Genomic DNA, 22,848 nt, shown 5'->3' with positions numbered 1-22,848 from the left:
GGGAAATATTGACCTAAAACCCTTCTGAGGTGTCTATCGATAGCGACCTGGTTTTTGAGAAAGCTATTAAGCCAGTCGAGGACGTCAAGCTGTATTATCTTAATGTATTTAGAAGGTTACCACACCAGATCTTGCGAAAAGCCTTCCATAGGTCCAGTCCAGCAGATGATTGATTATACTATGCTTACGAAAGCCGAATTGATGACAGCTGATGATGTCACCGGACTCAAGATAACTATCGATTTGCTAACTACCGACTTAAAGACTTTATCAATCGCTGGTAGTTGTTGGGAACCGTATTTTTTCTTTTTGTGGTATTGGTTGAAATCGAGCAAATTTCCAATCTGCATCTCTTGTATAATGGAGAAAAGTTTACTTAGCAGTACTGATGGTATTCTGCCAGAGCTGGTGGCTTTATTGATGTGCAAGTATTTTAGATGTTTTACAATATTTTGGTGTAGAAATTTTTTTTTTTTTTTTCGGGCAACGATAAACCAATTCTAGGTAAGTATTGAGTTTGAAGCAAACTTGGAGAGCCATTTCAACATCTATTGTAAATTTTCTTTTGCTTCAAACTACGTAATTGCATTAATTTGGTTATTAAAATCAGAAACAAAACAAATTTTTGTCATTTATGTACAAATTTGCAGATTAGCGCATCAAAAGCAAATCGGAAGTTGAGAGAAATGGGGTAAATTATAATCTAAAAGCGACGTATCTCTCAAATTTCCAATATTATTGTTTATTTAGCCAATAATGTAAGCTACTAGGAAGGCGGGTACCACGTTTGCTTAATACTGATGGGAAGCTCGTCTAATTCATGTCCATTTTTCTGTTGATATCTCGTAGTGGATGAAAGTTGGGTATATGTATACCCCAGAAATAAAAATATATGGAATTCAATCGGGAAACTTGTACACAAGGAAGCACGCTCAATAAGATGATGATCACAGCATTTCGGAGGTTCCAAAAAAAGGGAAAACGATAACTACTTGAGAAAAACCGATATATACACCTGATCTGGATTTAAGTATAGAGGACTGTGAAGAATAGAAAGAATTTTATTGAAAAATAAAAAAAACTGTCCCTCGTAACTTTAATCACAACCGAATTTCTCTAACCGCCATAGTAACAGATATTGTTGCCATAGGAACCAAATAAAGTGACATGACAATGTCGTTGGGTTGATAGATTGAATATTTTTAATTCCTGTTTTTGAAGAATGTCGCGGAAACTTGCATCTAATTACAGGAGCTCAGTAGCTTCAGGAGTTTCGACAGGATCCACTGGAACAGGTAAATCATAATCAGTCGCAATCCAAATACTTATATAACTTGTATAACTAAAACTTATCATACATATATTTTGTCTATGGCGATATCCAGAACTTAAGAATTATCGGTTGGAACTCTCAACCACTGATGTGTACACCTAGTATCAAAGTGAAGTAAAAACATATTTTTTGTCGCAGTTAGTATTAAAGTAGGAGTACTGAATGATCGAATGATTCATATTCACAGTTTATAGTTGGATTAAATTGAATACGCAATTCATTTTCAATCAAATTTAGATACGTTTTGTTTTTTTAAGTTTCGCCATTCGCTATAAATCATAGAACAAACTCTTTTTGTGAATGCTGACGTGACGGGAATTAAAAAAATATTATTAAATACTTGCTGTCATTTTTGGGCAGTTGATAGTTCCTCAAACCCCTTAGACTCAAACCCCATATCAGACTATATAATTGGTTTAATAAAGCGATTTCTCAATACAGATGTCAAATAAAGTGCTTTATTCTTTTCATAACGTATAGAGTACAATAATTTATTATAATATACGGGTGGCAGCCCTAGCTGTCACTGACGATGACGTATACGTTACTTTGAAGACTTTCTAATGCTTTAGTAGAATATAATTTTTTTGATTTCTGTAATGTCTCTATTTAGGATTATCTAAATGAAATAGAAATGAGATTAACGAAATAATATAGACATTTTAAAGACATTAAGAATAGAATTATCTGTAACGATTGTCTTTATTACCGGAGACAGTTTTTATTATAAAAAATCACAATAGGTTTGTTCCAGCTGTATACTTTGATCACATTTCGAATTTTGGTTCACTACCTAACCAATAATTGCTGGAACACTACGTTTGACACAGTTTCACTTTCTTTTCCACCAACACTCTATCTCCATCTTTATTTTACAACCTGATAAAGCATGAAACACGATCTTGATTGGGATGATGTGTAACCAATTTACGAAGACATTTCCCAGTGTAAATATGTTGATCTAACTCCTCGTGTGCTCGACACAAGGACGTGAAATGCTTACTTCGGTTATGGCACACCTGATCAAAACTCTATCTTCAAATTTTCTTTTTGGATTTATATTTCACGTCTTTGGGACAATTTTCTATGTCATCTGAGTAGAATCCACCATTGACATCTGTTTCCTGTTCCCTTTCTCTTTAGTTCTCGACTGATAGTCATGTGGGAAGTCAATATTCGAGTTGATGTTCCCAATTTATCTTTTGCATATTCCACCAATCTATTTGTTTCTACTAGTCGAAGCTTTAGGCCACCCACTTTAGAAGGTTTAAACATGGTATTCTTTGTTCACATTCACAAGTTTGATTACTATTTATTTAAATCTACGGTGAAATTCTTGCTTTGAATCCAAATGCAGTGCGTTGCATTCAATCTCAAAGAATAGTTTCACCAAGATCTCAAAGAGTTTTTTGGACAAATAGGTTGCAGTATTCTTTCAATTTTTAATGATTATTTAATAAAGTGAACATTAGAAACGGACATTATTTATGAGAAACCCTCTATATGCAGACATTTTCATCGTCAGATTCATTAAGATTCATCCGTCCTACTTTATATGTAGATGGTAAGGAGTTTACGGTATATCAGACCATTTTTTTGTACATGAAATTCGAATTTACTGTTTATCTTTTAAAATAAATCAAATGCCTTGTTTTATTTTACGTCACTCAACAATAACAATATATTTTATATTGGAGGTTTGCTTTATCTATTTCACGATTACGCCGGAACGGTTTAACCAGAAAATACCAGGGGACATTGGAACAAGAAAAATTTGTCCACTTTTCTATATTATAGGAAAGGAAACAAATTTTAAGACGGTTCATTTTGTCTCCCGTCAAACTCATCTGCTTAAGAACGTGACAACACTGATAACTAAGAAATTTCCAAAAAATGACGCGCAGGAATACCACCTTAACTGAAGTTTTGAATGAAAAAAATTGGTACCTTGTACGTCAGCGGTTGAGGGTAGCATTAATTTTTTTCTCCAATATTAAAAGATAATATTCTATTCATAGAAAAACTAATATACTTACTGTATAATTTAAAGCAACTTATGACTAAAAATATATGAATTATCTGTATATTAAGGTATCGGCGATGTCACTGGAGACCTATTAGACATCACGTATCAAGAAGAAGTCAGAAGAAGACCTTATGAAGGACCTAAACCTATTGTATGTGAGCCACCATATTCTTTCAAAAGGTAATTTTGATTGAAATATTGACAGAATAAACCATCTTCATAAATATGTTTTTTGCATTTTCTATTATGCATTTTACCTAACCTAATCTAACCTAACCAACAATTACGTTGTCTGAAAAGGTTGCGTACTCAATATGATGAACAAGATGTCAGCACTTATAAGCTGGGAAATATATTTGCGTATGCGTTGAGGAACAGCAAAAAATACTAGAGGCTTTCCTGGAAAAAGTGCAAAGACTTAACTCAAAAAGAGACTAAGCTCAAAAAAATATGTTTATGCAAACAACAAAATGCCCTTATCTTTGTTAGTTTGGACACTTTCAGGCAATTCTTCTTTTGAGTATTCTAATTAGAAATTCTTCGCCATCTATCTAAATCTCCTTGAAGCACATTCGATTCTCGTAGTAACCAAATATCATATAGTTATGACGTATTTGCTCAGAACGTTAATTTATCGGGACTTTTTCCTTTGGTGAAGTGCAAGCCGGTGAAATCAGCTTCCAATCGGGACTCATTCCTTTGGAAAAGTGCAAGCCTGTGGAATCAGATACCAATCGGGACTTATTCCTTTGGAGAAGTGCAAGTCTGTGGAATCAGCTACCAAGGCACGTCTTTCCCGAACAACACAACCTACAGAAGTTCAAACCTAATCACATGGCAGGCACCACTCGAACTACTCGAGTGTGAAAGGGTTTGCCCTCTTGTGATTGCTTTTTATATAAAAAATATCGGTATCTAGCTCTTCATCGCATTCCTTATTAAAAGAATCAATTCATTCATTGCAATTTTTAATTTTTGAGGATTTTTATTTGAGAAATTGTCTCTAATTGGTTTTTTTGTTGTTTCAGGGAACTTGGAGCTATTCCCTTCCATATACCTCATAAAAAATTGTTGGAGAAAATCGAATACAAAAGAGTAATGCCGGAACCCTTGGTAAGTGAATTTCTTTTAAAAATTAATAGATGAAATAGTCCGAAATAAAATATTATTATATTAGAATAGAAGTCGTTTACAGACTAGAAGGTACTTTCCAGCAAATGTGTCCTCAAATTATTGCGGAATGCGGGAAAAGATTATATCGATTTGATTTCAATTGGCAAGTGATTGTGCATATTTTTGAATTGTAAAATATTGAGCCATTAACTAATCCTGAACTTGAAGTGATCCGCTTTCCTAAGTGGATAGCCGTGCAACGATCTTTCTGAAATTGGAGCAGCCTGCTTACGCAAAAGGATTACAAGATGAAGACTCAGAATTTTTAATCTTTTAAAGAAGTCCCTGCTGATTAGTCCGAGTCACACCACACGTAACCCAGAAGGTAATGGCATATCGGAGATGCGACTGTTAAGGAGGTGGATAAGTTCAGTTCTATGGAAACCTATTTCAAGGAATTACCCACAAGAATTTTACAGATTTAACGACATCAATGGTGGTGTTATTTAATTAAAAAGGCCGTAATGTATTTTTATAAACGTTAAAACAGAGAAGATTGGAATCGCACCATGACTTAATGGTGATTAGGTCACTAGATATGGTCCTAGGAAGTGCCGCGAGATCAGAGTTGCTCCTACAACAAAATTGAGCCTTGTGGCACTCCACATTCTATTGGATTGCAAGAAGACATCGTTGTATCAACCCTTATAAACCGACTGCTGTTGGTAAGGTTTGACTTGAACCATGCAAGAGGTGTTCTCCTGAAACCGAAGCACTGCAATTTGTTGTTTAAAATGTTATGATTATCACAATCGAAAGCCAAGAAAACCCAAATTGATGGTTAGTAAATATTCTATATTTAAATAGAAATGATAAAAGCCTCTTTTTGACCAATCTATCAATGTGTTATCTTAAGGAGTTATCTCCTCCATTATGCAGATATATAAAAATTAATTGGAAACGTTAATTGGAAACAGATGCTGGGAGTGATTGTTCCATTACAACTTTGTGGCGTACTCTACATGTTTTCCGGTTTTTATTCAAGGGAATAGACAAAATTGAAAGTTACAATTTTTGTCACAAAGTGATGAAGTAGTCAACTATTAGCAGCATATTTTGTTCATGCCAGTTTTTGAAAAATCAATAGCTGTTGGAGGAGTCACGTACTCATTGGGTTCATGTTATTATTAGGCTGGTTTATTGTTAATGATGGATGAGTTTGATTTTAGATGGCGCTGATTTAAAATTATTTTTTCGTGAATAGAACGAATCACCTCTGTCAACATTTTGTCTATCTACTTATACTCTTTTTTCTTTATGAAAAATTCGTTTTCAGACGGGATTTCAACAATTTCAAGAGCTTACTATGCAAAGTAGGAAGCGAACACTTTTAGAAGATACTTTAGTGGTTCCAAAATCAGTCAAGAAAGGTATACAGAAATTAATTTGAAAAAATTAATGTAATCAAAACAAAATTATATGTTTCATATATACAAGTGTAATTTCATCTGCGTATCATAGGGAATGAAATCTACCTTAACCTTACCTAATGTTTTTCATCTTTTGGAGATTTCTTATAAATTGTTCTAAATTACTTATCCTATTATAGTTATTTCGTTTCATGGGTGAAGCAAGTCATCTTAATGGAAGCGAGACATCGTGTAGTGAAGAAGATTCCCAACTTTTTTCCTCGTAAACCACCTTCAAAATACTTATTACTAGTTTTAGTTAATTAATTTACACCATATTCTCAACTCGGCAAAAAATTAAGTCTCCTTCTTTTTCTTCTTCAACATATTGTAGCTCTTAGGTCTGTAGTTTCCAGCTTGTCATCCTTGTGGTGATGTGTCGTCGTGTCCCTGGTTTACCGTGCGATCTTTGCTAATCTTTCTCTTGTCATCCTGTCCACGTGTTCGTTCCAAGCTCTTCTACGTTTACGTCTCCATCTGACTATTTCTTCCATCTTACATTCGTGTCTTATGTCTGTGTTTCTGTCTCTTAGTGTGTATCCGCATATGTTTCTCAGTATTTTCATTTCTGTTGTTCGAATGATGTTTTTAGCTCTTTTTTTGTCCACTCTCGTTTTAACTTTTGCTATTTTGTTCAAACTGGTACTATTCCAGATGATGTCCCGGAGTGCACCTGATATTCAGCTGGCTTTGTTTGCTTGTCCTTTTACTTCATTAATTCTGTTTTGGTCTGCGCTGATTTGTGTGCCTAGGCAGTCAAATGACATTGCTTGTTCTATGGTTATTATATTTAACTATAGAAATTTAAGAATAATCCTGATTTAGAGCCTCCCGTAAACTCCTGGCGGTACACTTGGACCCCTTCGGGAATCATTGGTGTAGTTGGTATTTCCCATAACATATTTGTAGAGACATCTGTGTACCATAGACCAATTTTTTTTTGTAAAAAGCAAGAACAAGTGGTGCCTGCCATGTGAAGATACCTGCGGATATTGATCTTGAACTTCTGTAGGGTGTAGTGCCTTGGTAGCTGATACAACAGGCTTGCACTTCTCCAAAGAAAATTCCGGGACGTCTGCAGGCTAACTCGGTGATCATGAGCCACGTCTGCCTGCCGGTCAGCGACCTTTCTCTAATGCTCCAAATCAGCCCAAGTTTCTAATCAACTCTGGGTCTCCTACGAGTCGAATTGCTCTTTTCTGTATTGAGTCGTACGTGCAATACTCCATAGATGGATGAATATGGGCCTTGTAGAGGATTAAAAGCGCAATATAAAGCTTTTTGGTCTTGAAGAGGACTCCGAGTTTTTGTGATACTGCCTTAGCTAATTCGACCACGTGACTAGGGTATATTGCTCTCAACTACAACATCCAATAAGTGGATTAACGGTGATGGTTGAATCTATTTGTATATTTGTCTGTGTTCGCTGATTATATTCTGGTCTATTATCTGTCAGTGGTGTACTATAATACTGAACCCATTCATTTGCAGGTACTAGCTGCAGTTTTGGTTTACTAGTTGTTCTTAATTTTGTTAAAGAATTTTTATGTTTCACTGCACTTTCGCCCACCAACGTACGTCACTATTGATATTTTTGTTTCTTGCTTCTTGTTTCCGTATTCTTGTCTTTATATTTTTTGTGATCTTCTGCATTTTGTATGCCCAACCATCTCTTCTATCTAAAAGAAGATGTTGTTAAAATAATTAATTCATTAGACGCTTTCTATATATGCCATGGATTTACCTAATACTATCTTGATATTGATTGTACTTTTTAGCTCAAAGACCCGGTATTACGTTTAAAGAATATAGATCTAGAAGACACACAACTAAATTGGAGTACGTTATGGATCAAACGGAGTGGATCGAAAAGTTTAGACAAACTACAGATGGTTCGTTCGTGTATATGACTTACGCTGTTCCAAACTCACACGAGCTTTTCTATCCTTATGCATTAAGGTATCGACATTCATTCCACTATAATTTCGCAATTTGTGTTTTCTTAAATTTGTAGCTGATGTTTAATTAGCTCGATGTTCATTTCAACTACAGTTTCTTGGTACGAAAACTTGTAGCTACTGATAAAAATAAAAATATCACGCTCATATTAGTTTCACCTATATGCGGGTTTGTTTCTCGTTCGATAGAGGATTTGAATCTCGGATCTCCGTGCTGGAAATCAACAACAATCGACAACTACATCGTTATGGCTAGATACAAGTTTCGACGAGATGTAATTATTGATGCTGTTAATTCGTTCTAGCTACCGTTGTTTTCGAATAAGAAAAATGTATTTACAAGAAGGAACATTATAGAATTGCTTTTGTTATGTAATCCAGCTTTTCTAGTCTCGAACGGCATCCTTTCTGGCCTCTTGCCAATTTCCTGCATAAATTTTTGAAGTATATTCAGAGACCTCCATCTCTCAATCTTAGTTTTGTCCTCCCTCTGCCTCTACTGTCCGTTGGTACGACTTTAAAGTTTTTTCCTGGGCACGCTGTTGTCGATTGTTGTTATTATCTCTGCTTTCTGATCCTCTGTATAAGTTGTAGAGCTCAAAGTTTTACCAATATATCCAGACGTTGTTTTCTTAAAGAGCCCCGTGAATTTTTCTCAGTATCTTTTTAACGTCTTATAGATTTTGATGTTTGTACTACATATTTTGGCAAGCGCTATACGTCTTACTCAGGTTCATCGAGGTTCCGAGGCATACTAACTCATCCACCGCTTCGATGTTATATTCTTCAATTGCAATATTTTGACCAGCAATTTCAGCCCTGCGATCCTTCGTCGCAGCCATGAAATTTGTCTTATTCAGTACGTACTTTAGTGTCGACTTTCACATTTCAAACTATTTTTTCTAGTAATACACGTATCGTTGTCTCGAATGGGTTTGAGATTTCATTCAGTACTTTAATGTGGTGATGTGTAGTTCATTCATGGTTTGGTCTTGGAAAAATCGATGAAGAGCTGACCAAATTGGTTAATACCAAATGCAAAGCGCCCATCAGAACTCCTGGCTAAGGGTTTAAAACGATTTATTATGAATTTCAGATTAGGAATGCCCATAAATCTTCTTTGAATCGTTGGACTACCTGCGTCAAGGTTTTGGTTTCTTAGTAATAACCGATGTTTTTGTTTTGTAGTATCGTACCCTACAAGCAAGTAGACAAATCAAATTTTTTCACGATGAGCGCCAAAGGCGTCATGCAACACGTCGGAAGCGAAATAATTTTCACGACTCTCGATAAATGGGAAAAAGAATATAACATGTATTGTCGTTTAATGGAGATCAGACTCTTTCACTATTTTAGAAAGTGGAAAGGATTTTACGTTTGGAGAATAAACGTAAAACGTAAAAAGATTTATAACGCCAAGAGAAATTTAGAGGAAAATATGCTTAGTCTGAATCCGATTTTGAGACAAGGTCTGTTAGATATTCAGGATATGTGTTTCAAGATGATACATGTTACGTTTACAGACGTTTCGGATATCGAAAATACGTGGCTGTTTTATTTTATTGAAGACCAGGTAAGTATTTATATTATGATAAAAACTGTTGCTTATTATTATTAACTCAACGACCTCTTTTTGCTACTTAAGGTTTGAGATATGGCAACAATGATGTGAATATCTCAAATCTGACATTGCCATCATGAAATTTGACATTTTTAATGCTGAATGTACTATTTGAGCTGTTACTTTAAACAATCGCACCGTTTTTCACTAGTTTTCCGAATTCGATCTTGGTCGCACTTCGCTACAGGATGAAGATCGTCCAAGATTGAGTGTTGCGCCAGAAAATATCGATGCTGTGTGTAATCTGATCTTGCAAGATCGGGAAATTTAGGCATACATGGACATACATCAATATTGCATGAAAATTTATGGATCTATGCATATTAATCCGAAACTAAATAGCAATCGACTGTATGGATCTTTCGAAACGAGCCAAATCCATCAAAAGTTGTTTGCGCACGAAGCATTTGGAAGCAAATGGTCGCCAGTTAGAGCCCATTAGAGCAACATAGAACTGTCAATTCTCAATAATACACCAGCAATTGTTTTCCATAAGTATTCTAAGGAATCAGGGAAACCAATCGGAGAAGACGAATCATTAACTTTCACGACAATATGTGCCATCACACATCAGTTCGAACCAAAACGATTTTGAGTAGTTAAAACATCGAATTGTTGAGTCATCAATCGTACGGTCTTTGTTTGGCAACTAATGATTTCTTCTTATTTCTGCAGATCAAAAATAAATTGCGGTGTCAACGTTTTTCTACATTTAGAAAGCGTTTGATGCGTTCAAATCACATGTTTTTGAGGTACTTCAATCTGAATGGAAAAATTGCTTCGATAATTCTCCTTTCTCCAGCTTAGACAGTTCCAAGTGAAAGCGAATGGTACTTTGTCAACCAAACACGAGGTTCTTAGTGGAATACCTCAAGGATCTGTTCTTGATCCCCTTCTCTTTGTGATCTATATAAGACCAAAGCTTGAATTTGCGCAGTCCGTGTGGAGTTCATATTTTGTGAAGGATATGGAGCTTTTAGAACGAGCCCAACTCCTGCGCTGAGAGATTTATGCTATGAAGAACGTCGCTTCAGAGGAGACTCAATAGAAACCTAGTGTATATGTGGAATGCATTAGAAGAAGAGACAATGACTGCTGCAAATACAAACATTTTCAAGAACAGACTTGATGCTGGAAAATCAGCTACAAACAATCAAATTGTGCACTACTTTTAGTAGACTGAAAAGTGTTGACAATATTCTGAAAAACTTTCATGCTTAAATTTATAAAACAATAATTTCATCGGTTTTTTTCAACCGCCTACTATTATCAAACAATAATAATCATAATTAGTTCAAAAGCATGCAATACTGACTTGTTCTTCTTTTTTAGATGGATAAATTCCATCAAATTATGAAGAAAATAGAGGAATACCACGAGGTAGCTAGAGAAGTTGTGGGCAATGCTTGTCATGCTGCTCTTCTGGCTAAAGGATTTGTGGTTGATGAAAGAATCATCGACGAATCGATAAAAGGTATTTAATTTAAAGCGATAATATAAAGGGTGTGGATTAAAATCAATTCTATATTGAAAATTATATAACCTAAAGAAATTATGTAGTCAGATCTTGCTGTGTTGTCAATCGAGTGATGGGGGAATTCAGATCCAAACTTTATTGATTGAAATAGAAAAGAAAAACAAAACTGGTCGAATTCGAAAACTTTAAAAGATGTTCAAAATGCTCGCTGCGAACGTCCTGGCGTGATTGAACTAATCGCAAGCAAGAGGTTCAGATTCTATCGATCCGTGCTTCTCGATTTGGAAAAATCATAATCATTCTGAACGATAATTTAGCAGATCCTCTTTGTAAAAAAACAAACGCGGGAGATCATTCTAGAGATAAGATTTTAGACATTAAGCGTATGTTATAAATATCTCCCAATAACATCTTTCCCCACTTTCAAAGAAAAGTTTCTCTCAAGTTGATTACCTGTTCAAAATCTTGCCGATAGTTAAGGTTATGAAAAGTGTCCAAACCTTTTCATATGAATCCACTTTTATCTGGTCATAGATGTAAATATTAGATTGCGGTAATAACTTTGAAATACACTTTTATTGTGGTGACTCAGATCAAGATATCGCGCCAAGATGCTCAAATTACTGACATAGAATAGTGGACAGGGAATCTCAGTTCGCAGTACTGAATAATGGAGCCATCTTATACAAGGGATGGATAACCAAAGCATACGTCGATGGTATAGAAACAATCATTTCAATCTACTAAGACAGCAGAGCCGCTAGGAAAGGTAAAAAGTAGGTGGTACCAGTAGGTGGTATGATACAAGATAAGTAATTATACGGACCTTCCGTCTTTCTAAACAATCAATTACTGTATTTAAACAGTTTTGAAATATGACTAATGACTGACATTTCAATCGAACACTGATGAATCGGTATGTTGTTGTTGCTTGGAAGAGGAAGAAACCACAGATCACGTCATCGATGAGTACCCAGCACTCACAAGCTCCACACTTTTCCCAATGGCGTTAGAGTTTTAAATTTAGTAACCTGGTTGGTTCTTCTGAGGCTATCGATGTTTGTTAGGAGGCTTATGTCCGCCATGAACCATATTGGATCAAATTTGAAAGAATATAGAGGATGTTTCATACATAACTTGAAGTATCTTCTTATGAAATATTTCATTTTTCTATTATAGATAAGCGAAAAAGGATACATAAAGCTTCTTACATCGAACAAGCGGCTAAAAAGAAATTTTGCGAACGTCTTGCAAGGTAAGATTTCTTCAAAATATTCCCTAAACATAGATTGTTAAATAGAAAGTTATATATAAATTATATTATTTCAAACTAATTTTCATAAAAAAGGAGACCCGGAATCTAGATAAATCTCCACGAAAAACATATAAAAAGGTCTAAGAAGTGAAAACTTGATGAAAATTATGAATTCTTTAGTTCCTTATTTCATAATTCCTTTAGAATATTTTTTTGGTAGAGTTTGTTGATTATGGGTCTCTTCTGATTGAAAGTCAAATAGAAATTCGACGTTTCGACCTATTCTAATTTTTATACATAGATATATTAAATTACACGAATCAAATAGTACCGGCAGGTGTTCGGATTATAAAAGACGATTCACAAATTTGTCTTTCCGTTTGCCGTTGCCTTTGACGTTTGCTATTACAAAATTAAAAACTTTGAAATACATAAAACCATGATAAGATGTCATAGATGCCGTTTAGCGTCGCCGTCTGCCGTTGGTGATTACAAACAAAAACACAGAAATATCACGAAAACAAAAAGCAGCACAATTGTTAAAAAGAAAAACAAAATTTTCTGGTTAACGGCAACAACGACAAGTTTTTGAAAAAGGTTAATAGACGTCAAAAGGCAAACGTCACCCGGAAACGGAATGTCAAATTTATGAATTAGCCTTAAATTTCTAAGGAGAGGATCCTGCAAGACTCTGATGAGACGCAATAACGTCGAAACCGGTCAGCGGTATAAAATACGTATTCGTCTTTTACACTTTTTATTACCTGAAGTTTTTTCACGATTAATACTGTTTATATTATTTTCAGTTTCATAATATTGGTTGATTATATAACAATAAACATGCTGCACCAATTGATTACGAACTCCACACACGATCTACTGTGCGCTCTAGAAAAACACACTCAATTTCTGCCTACACAACAACAATTGGATAAATTCGAACCACTGAATATTGATTTACCAAGAACAGAGGATGCACCTAAAGTAAGTTGCGATCTAATACATTTCATCAAGTTCCCACACTAATTGGGTGTCGCTTTTACGCATTCAAAGAAACATTTCACAGGCTTTTTCGACTTTGCATAACTGTAAATGAAACACGGATCCACCACTACACCCCTAAAGGAAAAAAAACAGTCAAGACAGTGGATTGTAATGGAAGAAGAGGCCATCGGCCAAACAAAAGAAAGCATTTGCCATACACTAACTGGGTAACGTTTTTGCGCATTCAAATAAACATTTCCCAGGCTTTTTCGACTTTGCATAACTGTAAATGAAACACGGATCCACCACTACACCCCTAAATGGAAAAAAACAGTCAAGACAGTGGATTGTAATGGAAGAAGAGCCCATCGGCAAAACAAAAGAAAGCATTTGCCATTCACTAACTGGGTGACGTTTTTGCGCATTCAAATAAACATTTCCCAGGCTTTTTCGACTTTGCATAACTGTAAATGAAACACGGATCCACCACTACACCCCTAAATGGAAAAAAACAGTCAAGACAGTGGATTGTAATGGAAGAAGAAGCCATCGGCAAAACAAAAGAAAGCATTTGCCATACACTAACTGGGTGAGGTTTTTGCGCATTCAAATAAACATTTCCCAGGCTTTTTCGACTTTGCATAACTGTAAATGAAACACGGATCCACCACTACACCCCTAAATGGAAAAAAACAGTCAAGACAGTGGATTGTAATGGAAGAAGAGCCCATCGGCAAAACAAAAGAAAGCATTTGCCATACACTAACTGGGTGAGGTTTTTGCGCATTCAAATAAACATTTCCCAGGCTTTTTCGTCTATGCATAACTGTAAATGAAACACGGATCCACCACTACACCCCTAAATGGAAAAAACAGTCAAGACAGTGGATTGTAATGGAAGAAGAAGCCATCGGCAAAACAAAAGAAAGCATTTGCCATACACTAACTGGGTGAGGTTTTTGCGCATTCAAATAAACATTTCCCAGGCTTTTTCGACTTTGCATAACTGTAAATGAAACACGGATCCACCACTACACCCCTAAATGGAAAAAAACAGTCAAGACAGTGGATTGTAATGGAAGAAGAGCCCATCGGCAAAACAAAAGAAAGCATTTGCCATTCACTAACTGGGTGACGTTTTTGCGCATTCAAATAAACATTTCCCAGGCTTTTTCGACTTTGCATAACTGTAAATGAAACACGGATCCACCACTACACCCCTAAAGGGAAAAAACAGTCAAGACAGTGGGTTGTAAAGGTAAAACGTGTTCTGAAAAAGACGGTTTCATCAGATGAAAAAGTAATGACGATGGTTTTTTGGGATAGTTGTGGTATTTACTATCTTCAAAAAAGTGAAACAATAATTTCAATAAGACAGAGCACCTTCTCAAGTTTGGTGATCTCAATCACTTCGAATTGATTGACCACCAGATCTGATCCGCAGCGACTTTGTCTTGTTTCTCAACCTTAGAGTTTAAGTTGTGTTTTTCATCAGACGTTTAGAACATATTTGAACTGAGTGTATAGACTTAAGAGAAGACTATTCTTGAAAATACAAATGATTATGGAAAAAAAGTCTTGTTTCTTTGTTGTGATGAGAAAATCAACACACGTCCTACGTTATATATGAAGAAAAGAAAGGCGAAAGTATTTTAAATCTTTCGAAAAGAATTTTTAAGCAAAAACATTTTTGTTGTTTCTTGTGCGTCAAGTATAACTGAAGATTGTACCTACGCCTACACTTTGAAACTGGTAGGAACCCTCATATGTGTATTGTTAGGTAGTACTTCGAAAAACATTAATCAAAATTATCATAAAAATATTTTTCATTTTTTCTTATCACTTTTAGTAACCTTCAGTTTCCGTGTAAAACTCAGCTTTTTGACAAAATTTATTGCAACAATTTTTTGTAATATGATATTAATTTAGCGCGCAAATATTTCAAATAGAAGAAAAAGTTTCATTTTGTAAATTTCAGTTGCCTTTTTTCGTGGTATATGCTAAAATCGTTCCAGAAGAAATACTATTGGATCCATCTTTAAACATCACTTTAGATATGTTTAATCAGATAATGAGTTTGTGGCAAGAAAAAACTATAATCATCAAATCGTTTGTGGGGGACCCGTACTATTCTGTTTTTACAACGTAAGTTCGTTTTTCTTTTACCTCATAAGCCTCGTGATGTAATTTCTTATCTATTTCTATTAATTTATATTTAACGAAGGTTACTACTAAAGTTTTGAGATAGACAAAAAAAAACAAGTACGAGGGCCTTTTTTTCAACCTCCGATAGGCTACTTTTCGACATAATCACCGAAAGGATTGAGACATTTGCCTTATCTGTGGATAAGCTTTTCAATACCCTCTTCAAAGAAAGTTGCCGGCAATGAATTCAACTAGAGTACAAAACAGATCTTGAAACTGATTAAAGTTCCGTAGACAAAGCAATAATGGTGAATCTGCGGTTTTCTTTAACAATTTTGTCAACAACTCCTTGAACCAGGTCATTTGCATCCTTGGCCCATACACACGACTCATTCTTCGATAGATTTCTGCAGCACTATGGCCTTTAGCCTGTAGAAAACGAATCACACTTCGTAATTCACACTCGGCGAGAGTATAAAAAATGGCGGACGTCTTTACGTGGCTGTAGCACAGGGCCAAGTATCTAAACAACTCAAATAGCACTCCTGTGACGTTCTGCCAAATGTCAAATTTCATGACGGCTATGTGAGATTTGACATATTCACATCAGTGTTGCCGTATCTCAAAACTTAAGTAGCAACTCTCGTAATTATTCAATCACCACTAACAGGAGGACAGGAAAGTTGTAATAATAAATTTATAACAAGTTTTTCTTTTTAATCAATAATATAATCAGCTTCGTTATAAACCATATTTAACCATCTAGTGTATAAATTTTCAATGCTGAAACGAATAAAATTAGTTTTTCGATAAAATATCTCGGGATGGTACTTTTGATTTGATCTAATGTTTTTGCTACCAAGAGAACGTTGTAGCCATCGGAATAAATGGGAATCCGAGGGTGCGATATCGGTTGAGGCAGTAATTTCCATTCAAATCCATTAGCTTTTTTACCAAAGCTCATCTTGTGTTGTACACTGAATATTGCACTAACCTGTTGTAGAATTACTCCTTTGTGACTGCGGATAGTTCTGAGAAAAATTGCTTTAAAGTTTTTTCCAGACCTCAGCATAAACACCAAACTACCAAAGCTACTTTTTGGGATGTTAGACCGTCTTAGCATTACACGATTCAATTGGAGATCAACCGCGTTTTGGATTTCTGATTATCATATAAGACCCACTTTTCATCTTCAGTGGATACGTTCCACGGGATGGATCAGTTGCCTTGGGTCTCTTTGGATGGATTATCGGGAACCTGTACGCCTGCTCTACTTATTTTTTTAATTTTCTGGATGATCGACGGTTAGTTAAGTGTGTTTGAGATTTCTTCAATTGTCTTTGGTCTTTCTGATCTATGGCAGTGTGAGATGTCTGAACTTATAGGTTCATCTGGTAATATCGCCCCGAATTGCTAAAAAAGTATGATAATTATTTATTTAGATTCACAATAACCTTAAAATGACGATAAAACTTTCCTGTCGCCCTAATATAACCCTGATTTTCGATCCAAAAATCTATCGATTCATGGATTACTTGTTGTTTATAGTCCTATAATTAATGAAAAAGTTGAAGATAGAATCTGCGGTTGGGGCCCCACGTTGGAATTTTATTTGAAAAAAGATGAATACCTAACCAAAAACCAGGAAGAGCTTCGCAATTATTTCAAGAGGAATTACGAAGCAGCTTTCCAATATTTACGTAGATACGATCCAATAAGACAATTTTATGCCGAAGATATTTTAGTAGAGAAAGAAGATATAGAAAACGAAAGAGGTAGTATACAGTGTATACATATCCAATAGTACATTAAACCCCTAGGGAGAAATGTAGGGTATTCTCGAGTGGGCGGGGATGCTCTACTTTTCTCACTTGAAGAAATTTGATTTTTTGATTTTTAAAAACACTGGCAAACAAAATTTGAACTTTTTTGGTTTCCATTTGTCTTGATAGCGCTTCTCCATCTGTTAATTGGACTGACGGAACTTTTCCCCGTCGTCATCGTTCACAGCTTTTAAATTCTCTCTCGAAAAAAATGCAGTTTTGAGTCTTAGAAATGAATCTTGAGTGACATGTTGCAACTAAATGTTTGATTCTCTATTTCTACTTTCATCGCCTTAACAAAATTTTTAATTAGTACTAATTTAATGTGCAATGGTGGAAACAAGAACTTGAGATGGCTCTGCAATAGATAAATATTTCAAATTGTTCCGTCCAAGGTTTAAAAATGCTCCCGAAGATCGTACATTTTCAAAATAATGGTTTCTAAATATTGTTTTGACATAATTGCAGATTTGGAAACGTTTAGAAATTTGTGCACGAGATATTATAGAGAAATAGCGACTATCGAAAGTATAAAACCGTCTCAGGAGATGGGTGTTCTCTTTATTCAATTGGAAGGCTTCAACGAAACCTGTCTTCCCGTATCTACGCAACTGTTGGGTTATTTGGAACGAACAATACCATGGTAAGTAATCGTACTTTAGACTCTCGCGAGACGCTTCCTAGATGCTTTCGGCACAAATATTGGCGACTGTTAGCCATTAACAATCTCGATTTAAGAAGTTAATAAAACAAGAATGTCAAAATGGTGGTGGATTACACCGTCCTTAATCTCGCACACGCGTTTCCTCGTGGTGAGTCTGTTTGGGTATAAAGGCTAGAGACTAGAGGCTATGGAAACCTACCAAACACCTTGATCTGAAGATATATTGTGGTCTGAATCCTTCCTGGATCCATTACTTTCAAAAAATACATGCCAAGGTGTCGCAGCCTTTTGTTTCTTATACCATAATATACTTACTACCAAACTGACCATGGAAAAATGGTCCACATGATGGGAGGGAAAGGAATTGTGATGAAGCATGGTGTAAAGTACAAATTTTGGGAGCGCAGGTCGTTTGTCTACCTCAGTCATATATAAACAGCTTTAATCTCTTGTGATGAGATAATCCTGGAGGATAATGGTACATTTGGCGCAAATATTCTTTGAATATGTTCTTTGGACAATAATTTTTAACTGATCTAGGTTATGGTTTTCTTCCACGGTTGCTTAAGATATGGCGGGATTGCACTGTAGACGTCTGCACAGATCTCGCACTACACACACACACACACACACACACACACACACACACACACAACACACACACACACACACACACACACACACACAACACACACACACACACACACAACACACACACACACACACACACACACACAACACACACACACACACACACACACACCTTTATTATGATGAGGCAGAGAACTTTTTCAAATCAATTGTGACAGGAGATGAAACGTGACAACAAAATATCAATATTATTACAATCTGCTAAAGCAGGACAAATTCTTGATAACTGTCGTTTAAAAATGACTTTCAATGGAACTTTTTCGATGAAAGTACCATTTCACCTTTTTCCAAAATTGAAGACGAGGCTAGAACGTCAGCGCTGCCTAATCAATGACTTTAAAACTTCAATATCCATTTTAATTAATTGCCGGCAAATTTTGTCAACTGGTAAATGTCAGAATTTTCTTGGAGATTATGTTGAAAATCAGCTTTTAGTCTACAAAATTGTTGGTAATAAATTTTTAGAACCTCGGAGGCTGAAAAAAAAACGGACCATGTATATTTTGGTGATCGAAAGTGAACTGTGTGCTTAAACATTGTAATGTGCTATCCAAATATTTTAGATACTTCGAGATAACGTTCGAGTTTCTATAAAATCTCGGTATCTATTCTAAATTATTCTGCAACTGAAGGTTGAAATCAAAATAAATTTAGTAAATTTGATGTGATACTATTCTGATACTTTATATTTCTAATATCTTTTTAACTTTGCTATTTATATATAGTGCCCACAAAATTCCAGTCAAATTTGATAATTTCCTTTCATTTTAAGCAAATTTTGAATGTTTATTACCTTGTGAATTAGTATTTTCCGTTACGAGTAGAGAACGAGTAGGTAGAGCAGATTTGAATAAAAAGGAACTTTATATTTTTTCAAATTATAACCATACGGGATTTTTTTTCTATTATATACATTCTGCTTCACGATTAAGTACAAAATGCTAATCTACAAGTTCAGTTTCAGTTAGAACACGCTTTAGAATAGTTTTTATTGAATTTTTCGAATACAAATTAATTTCTTCAGAAAATTGAGGATTATAGTTAAAATTGAAGTGACTACACATTACGTAAACAGATATTCAAAATACTTGAGGAGAAACGTGAAAAAGTTGATCGCATGTTACAACATTGTAATTGATACAATATTTTTAAGGATCGGCAAAACAAAAGTTGACGAAATGATTGAAGAAGCGAACGAAATTGAAGCTTTTCTAGCTAAAGAGCCGGTTTTGACGGCAGATTATGTGAAATACTTGGACTACATAGAGGAATCAAATCAACGAATTGATAAAATGGAAGAAACGTTAGATTATTGCAAAGAATTGTATGATATTATCGAGGAGTTCCATATTGATGTGGCCTTCGAGGAAATCAATGCTTATTACAATTTGAGCGTTGCTCTTGGTACTTTGAGGAACGTTGTCGATAGAAAAATGGAAGATAGCGCTAGATTGATAAAATTATTTAGCGATAATTTGAATAAAGATATCAGCGCGTTGATTTCTCAAGTTGGAAATATTAAAGACGAATGTATGGTAAGAAGTATACGTCTTTTATTTAGTAGAATAATAATAGATTTAAAGAAAATACCGGAAGAAGTGAAATTGCTTCGCTTCAATTTTTAATTAATTCATTTTCTGTATCAGTATCTGTATCAGTGAGTTTGAGAGCTTAGAAACAAGATTTTTCGACTGGATTTAGATAAAAATACGTATATAAGAGTTTCGTACGTTTTTACTGTAAGATTTTTTGGATGATTTCATTGAAAAATGAGTCTAGGATGGTATAACACGTAAAATACTTGATTACAGATTGTTTTCAAATGATCAGATGTAATTTGTAGCCAAATAGATTGAGTGATGTTGTATTTAGGCTCTTTCCATATCAAAAATTCATTAAATTAAAGACTCATTAATACATATGAATAACAAGGGTTATCTGAAAAGTTCCCGACTTCAATCTGCGGATGTCACCACTAGTAAGCTGGGAAAATATTTGTAATGGAGAAACATAAAACTCCGACGCGACCAGAGAATGAAAATAACCGATCAAGAACTCCAGTGTACCTGGGCGTAACAAACTTTCAACAACCTTGTGAATTGCACCAATAACAAAGTGCAATTAAAGACCAAATTTAGCATCACAAATATAAGTGATGCTATACAGGGTGTTCCACGACGAGCTAAGCTTATCTGTATATGGCAAAATACTTATAGTATAGTTTAGATAGGATCTTTTTAACTAAAATATTTTCAAAGATGACCCAATTCCGGTTATATTAAATAGGATACCTTGTATATTATTACATTTTTGAAATCTACGTAAAATTTCAGTATACTTTTGTCTAAAAACTTTTTTACACAAATGCATACTTTTTAAGTTATTAATTTTTTTGTAAAAAATTGATAACAAAATACTTATAGTCTTTTTAACCAAAATATTTTCAAAGATGGTCCAATTCCGGTTATTTTAAATAGGAAACCTTGTATATTAATACATTTTTTAAATCTACGTAAAATTTTAGTATACTTTTATCTAAGAACTTTTTTAGAAAAATGCATACTTTTTAAGTTATTAATTTTTTTGAAAAAAATTGATGGCAAAATACTTATAGTCTTTTTAACCAAAATATTTTCAAAGATGGTCCAATTCCGGTTATTTTAAATAGGAAACCTTGTATATTAATACATTTTTTAAATCTACGTAAAATTTTAGTATACTTTTATCTAAGAACTTTTTTAGAAAAATGCATACTTTTTAAGTTATTAATTTTTTTGTAAAAAATTGATGGCAAAATACTTATAGTCTTTTTAACTAAAATATTTTCAAAGATGGTCCAATTCCGGTTATTTTAAATAGGAAACCTTGTATATTATTACATTTTTGAAATCTACGTAAAATTTCAGTATACTTTTGTCTAAAAACTTTTTTACAAAAATGCATACTTTTTAAGTTATTAATTTTTTTGTAAAAAATTGATGGCAAAATACTTATAGTTTTTTTAACCAAAATATTTTCAAAGATGGTCCAATTCCGGTTATTTTAAATAGGAAACCTTGTATATTAATACATTTTTTAAATCTACGTAAAATTTTAGTATACTTTTATCTAAGAACTTTTTTAGAAAAATGCATACTTTTTAAGTTATTAATTTTTTTGTAAAAAATTGATGGCAAAATACTTATAGTCTTTTTAACTAAAATATTTTCAAAGATGGTCCAATTCCGGTTATTTTAAATAGGAAACCTTGTATATTATTACATTTTTGAAATCTACGTAAAATTTCAGTATACTTTTATCTAAAAACTTTTTTACAAAAATGCATACTTTTTAAGTTATTAATTTTTTTGTAAAAAATTGATGGCAAAATACTTATAGTTTTTTTAACCAAAATATTTTCAAAGATGGTCCAATTCCGGTTATTTTAAATAGGAAACCTTGTATATTAATACATTTTTTAAATCTACGTAAAATTTTAGTATACTTTTATCTAAGAACTTTTTTAGAAAAATGCATATTTTTTAAGTTATTAATTTTTTTGTAAAAAATTGATGGCAAAATACTTATAGTCTTTTTAACTAAAATATTTTCAAAGTTGGTCCAATTCCGGTTATTTTAAATAGGAAACCTTGTATATTATTACATTTTTGAAATCTACGTAAAATTTCAGTATACTTTTGTCTAAAAACTTTTTTACAAAAATGCATACTTTTTAAGTTATTAATTTTTTTGTAAAAAATTGATGGCAAAATACTTATAGTTTTTTTAACCAAAATATTTTCACAGATGGTCCAATTCCGGTTATTTTAAATAGGAAACCTTGTATATTAATACATTTTTTAAATCTACGTAAAATTTTAGTATACTTTTATCTAAGAACTTTTTTAGAAAAATGCATACTTTTTAAGTTATTAATTTTTTTGTAAAAAATTGATGGCAAAATACTTATAGTCTTTTTAACTAAAATATTTTCAAAGTTGGTCCAATTCCGGTTATTTTAAATAGGAAACCTTGTATATTATTACATTTTTGAAATCTACGTAAAATTTCAGTATACTTTTGTCTAAAAACTTTTTTACAAAAATGCATACTTTTTAAGTTATTAATTTTTTTGTAAAAAATTGCAGACCCTTATAAATTATTTTTTTACGAAGATACCCTTAAAGATATGAAAATGGTTTCCATTCGATTGCTTTTAGCAAGGTCAGACGTATTTGAATCAATACGGAAAAAAGTTTTATTTTATACAGGGTGTGTATAAATAGTGTTCAAAGTTTAACTTCATAAATATAAAATTTTTTTTATTTTTTTAAACAGAACCACCTAATT

General features: G+C 33.8%; 1 protein-coding gene across 1 annotated transcript in view; it reads left to right on the top strand.

The window, feature by feature from the left end:
• Positions 1 to 102: 102 nt before the first annotated feature.
• The window catches only part of LOC130447857 (dynein axonemal heavy chain 6), a 97,610-nt gene continuing 74,864 nt past the window's right edge, over positions 103 to 22,848 (top strand). The window contains exons 1-13 of the mRNA XM_056784894.1: positions 103 to 280; positions 3,425 to 3,539; positions 4,388 to 4,472; positions 5,809 to 5,902; positions 7,720 to 7,900; positions 9,088 to 9,472; positions 10,853 to 10,994; positions 12,177 to 12,252; positions 13,059 to 13,236; positions 15,215 to 15,381; positions 16,930 to 17,156; positions 17,673 to 17,847; positions 19,673 to 20,054. Of these exons, the coding sequence (XP_056640872.1) occupies positions 103 to 280; positions 3,425 to 3,539; positions 4,388 to 4,472; positions 5,809 to 5,902; positions 7,720 to 7,900; positions 9,088 to 9,472; positions 10,853 to 10,994; positions 12,177 to 12,252; positions 13,059 to 13,236; positions 15,215 to 15,381; positions 16,930 to 17,156; positions 17,673 to 17,847; positions 19,673 to 20,054 (2,385 nt within the window). The remainder of the gene's footprint in view (positions 281 to 3,424; positions 3,540 to 4,387; positions 4,473 to 5,808; positions 5,903 to 7,719; positions 7,901 to 9,087; positions 9,473 to 10,852; positions 10,995 to 12,176; positions 12,253 to 13,058; positions 13,237 to 15,214; positions 15,382 to 16,929; positions 17,157 to 17,672; positions 17,848 to 19,672; positions 20,055 to 22,848) is intronic.

This window comes from Diorhabda sublineata, chromosome 8 (assembly GCF_026230105.1).
Source record: "Diorhabda sublineata isolate icDioSubl1.1 chromosome 8, icDioSubl1.1, whole genome shotgun sequence".
NCBI lineage: Eukaryota > Metazoa > Arthropoda > Insecta > Coleoptera > Chrysomelidae > Diorhabda > Diorhabda sublineata.
This window is presented reverse-complemented; position numbering and strand designations above follow the sequence as displayed.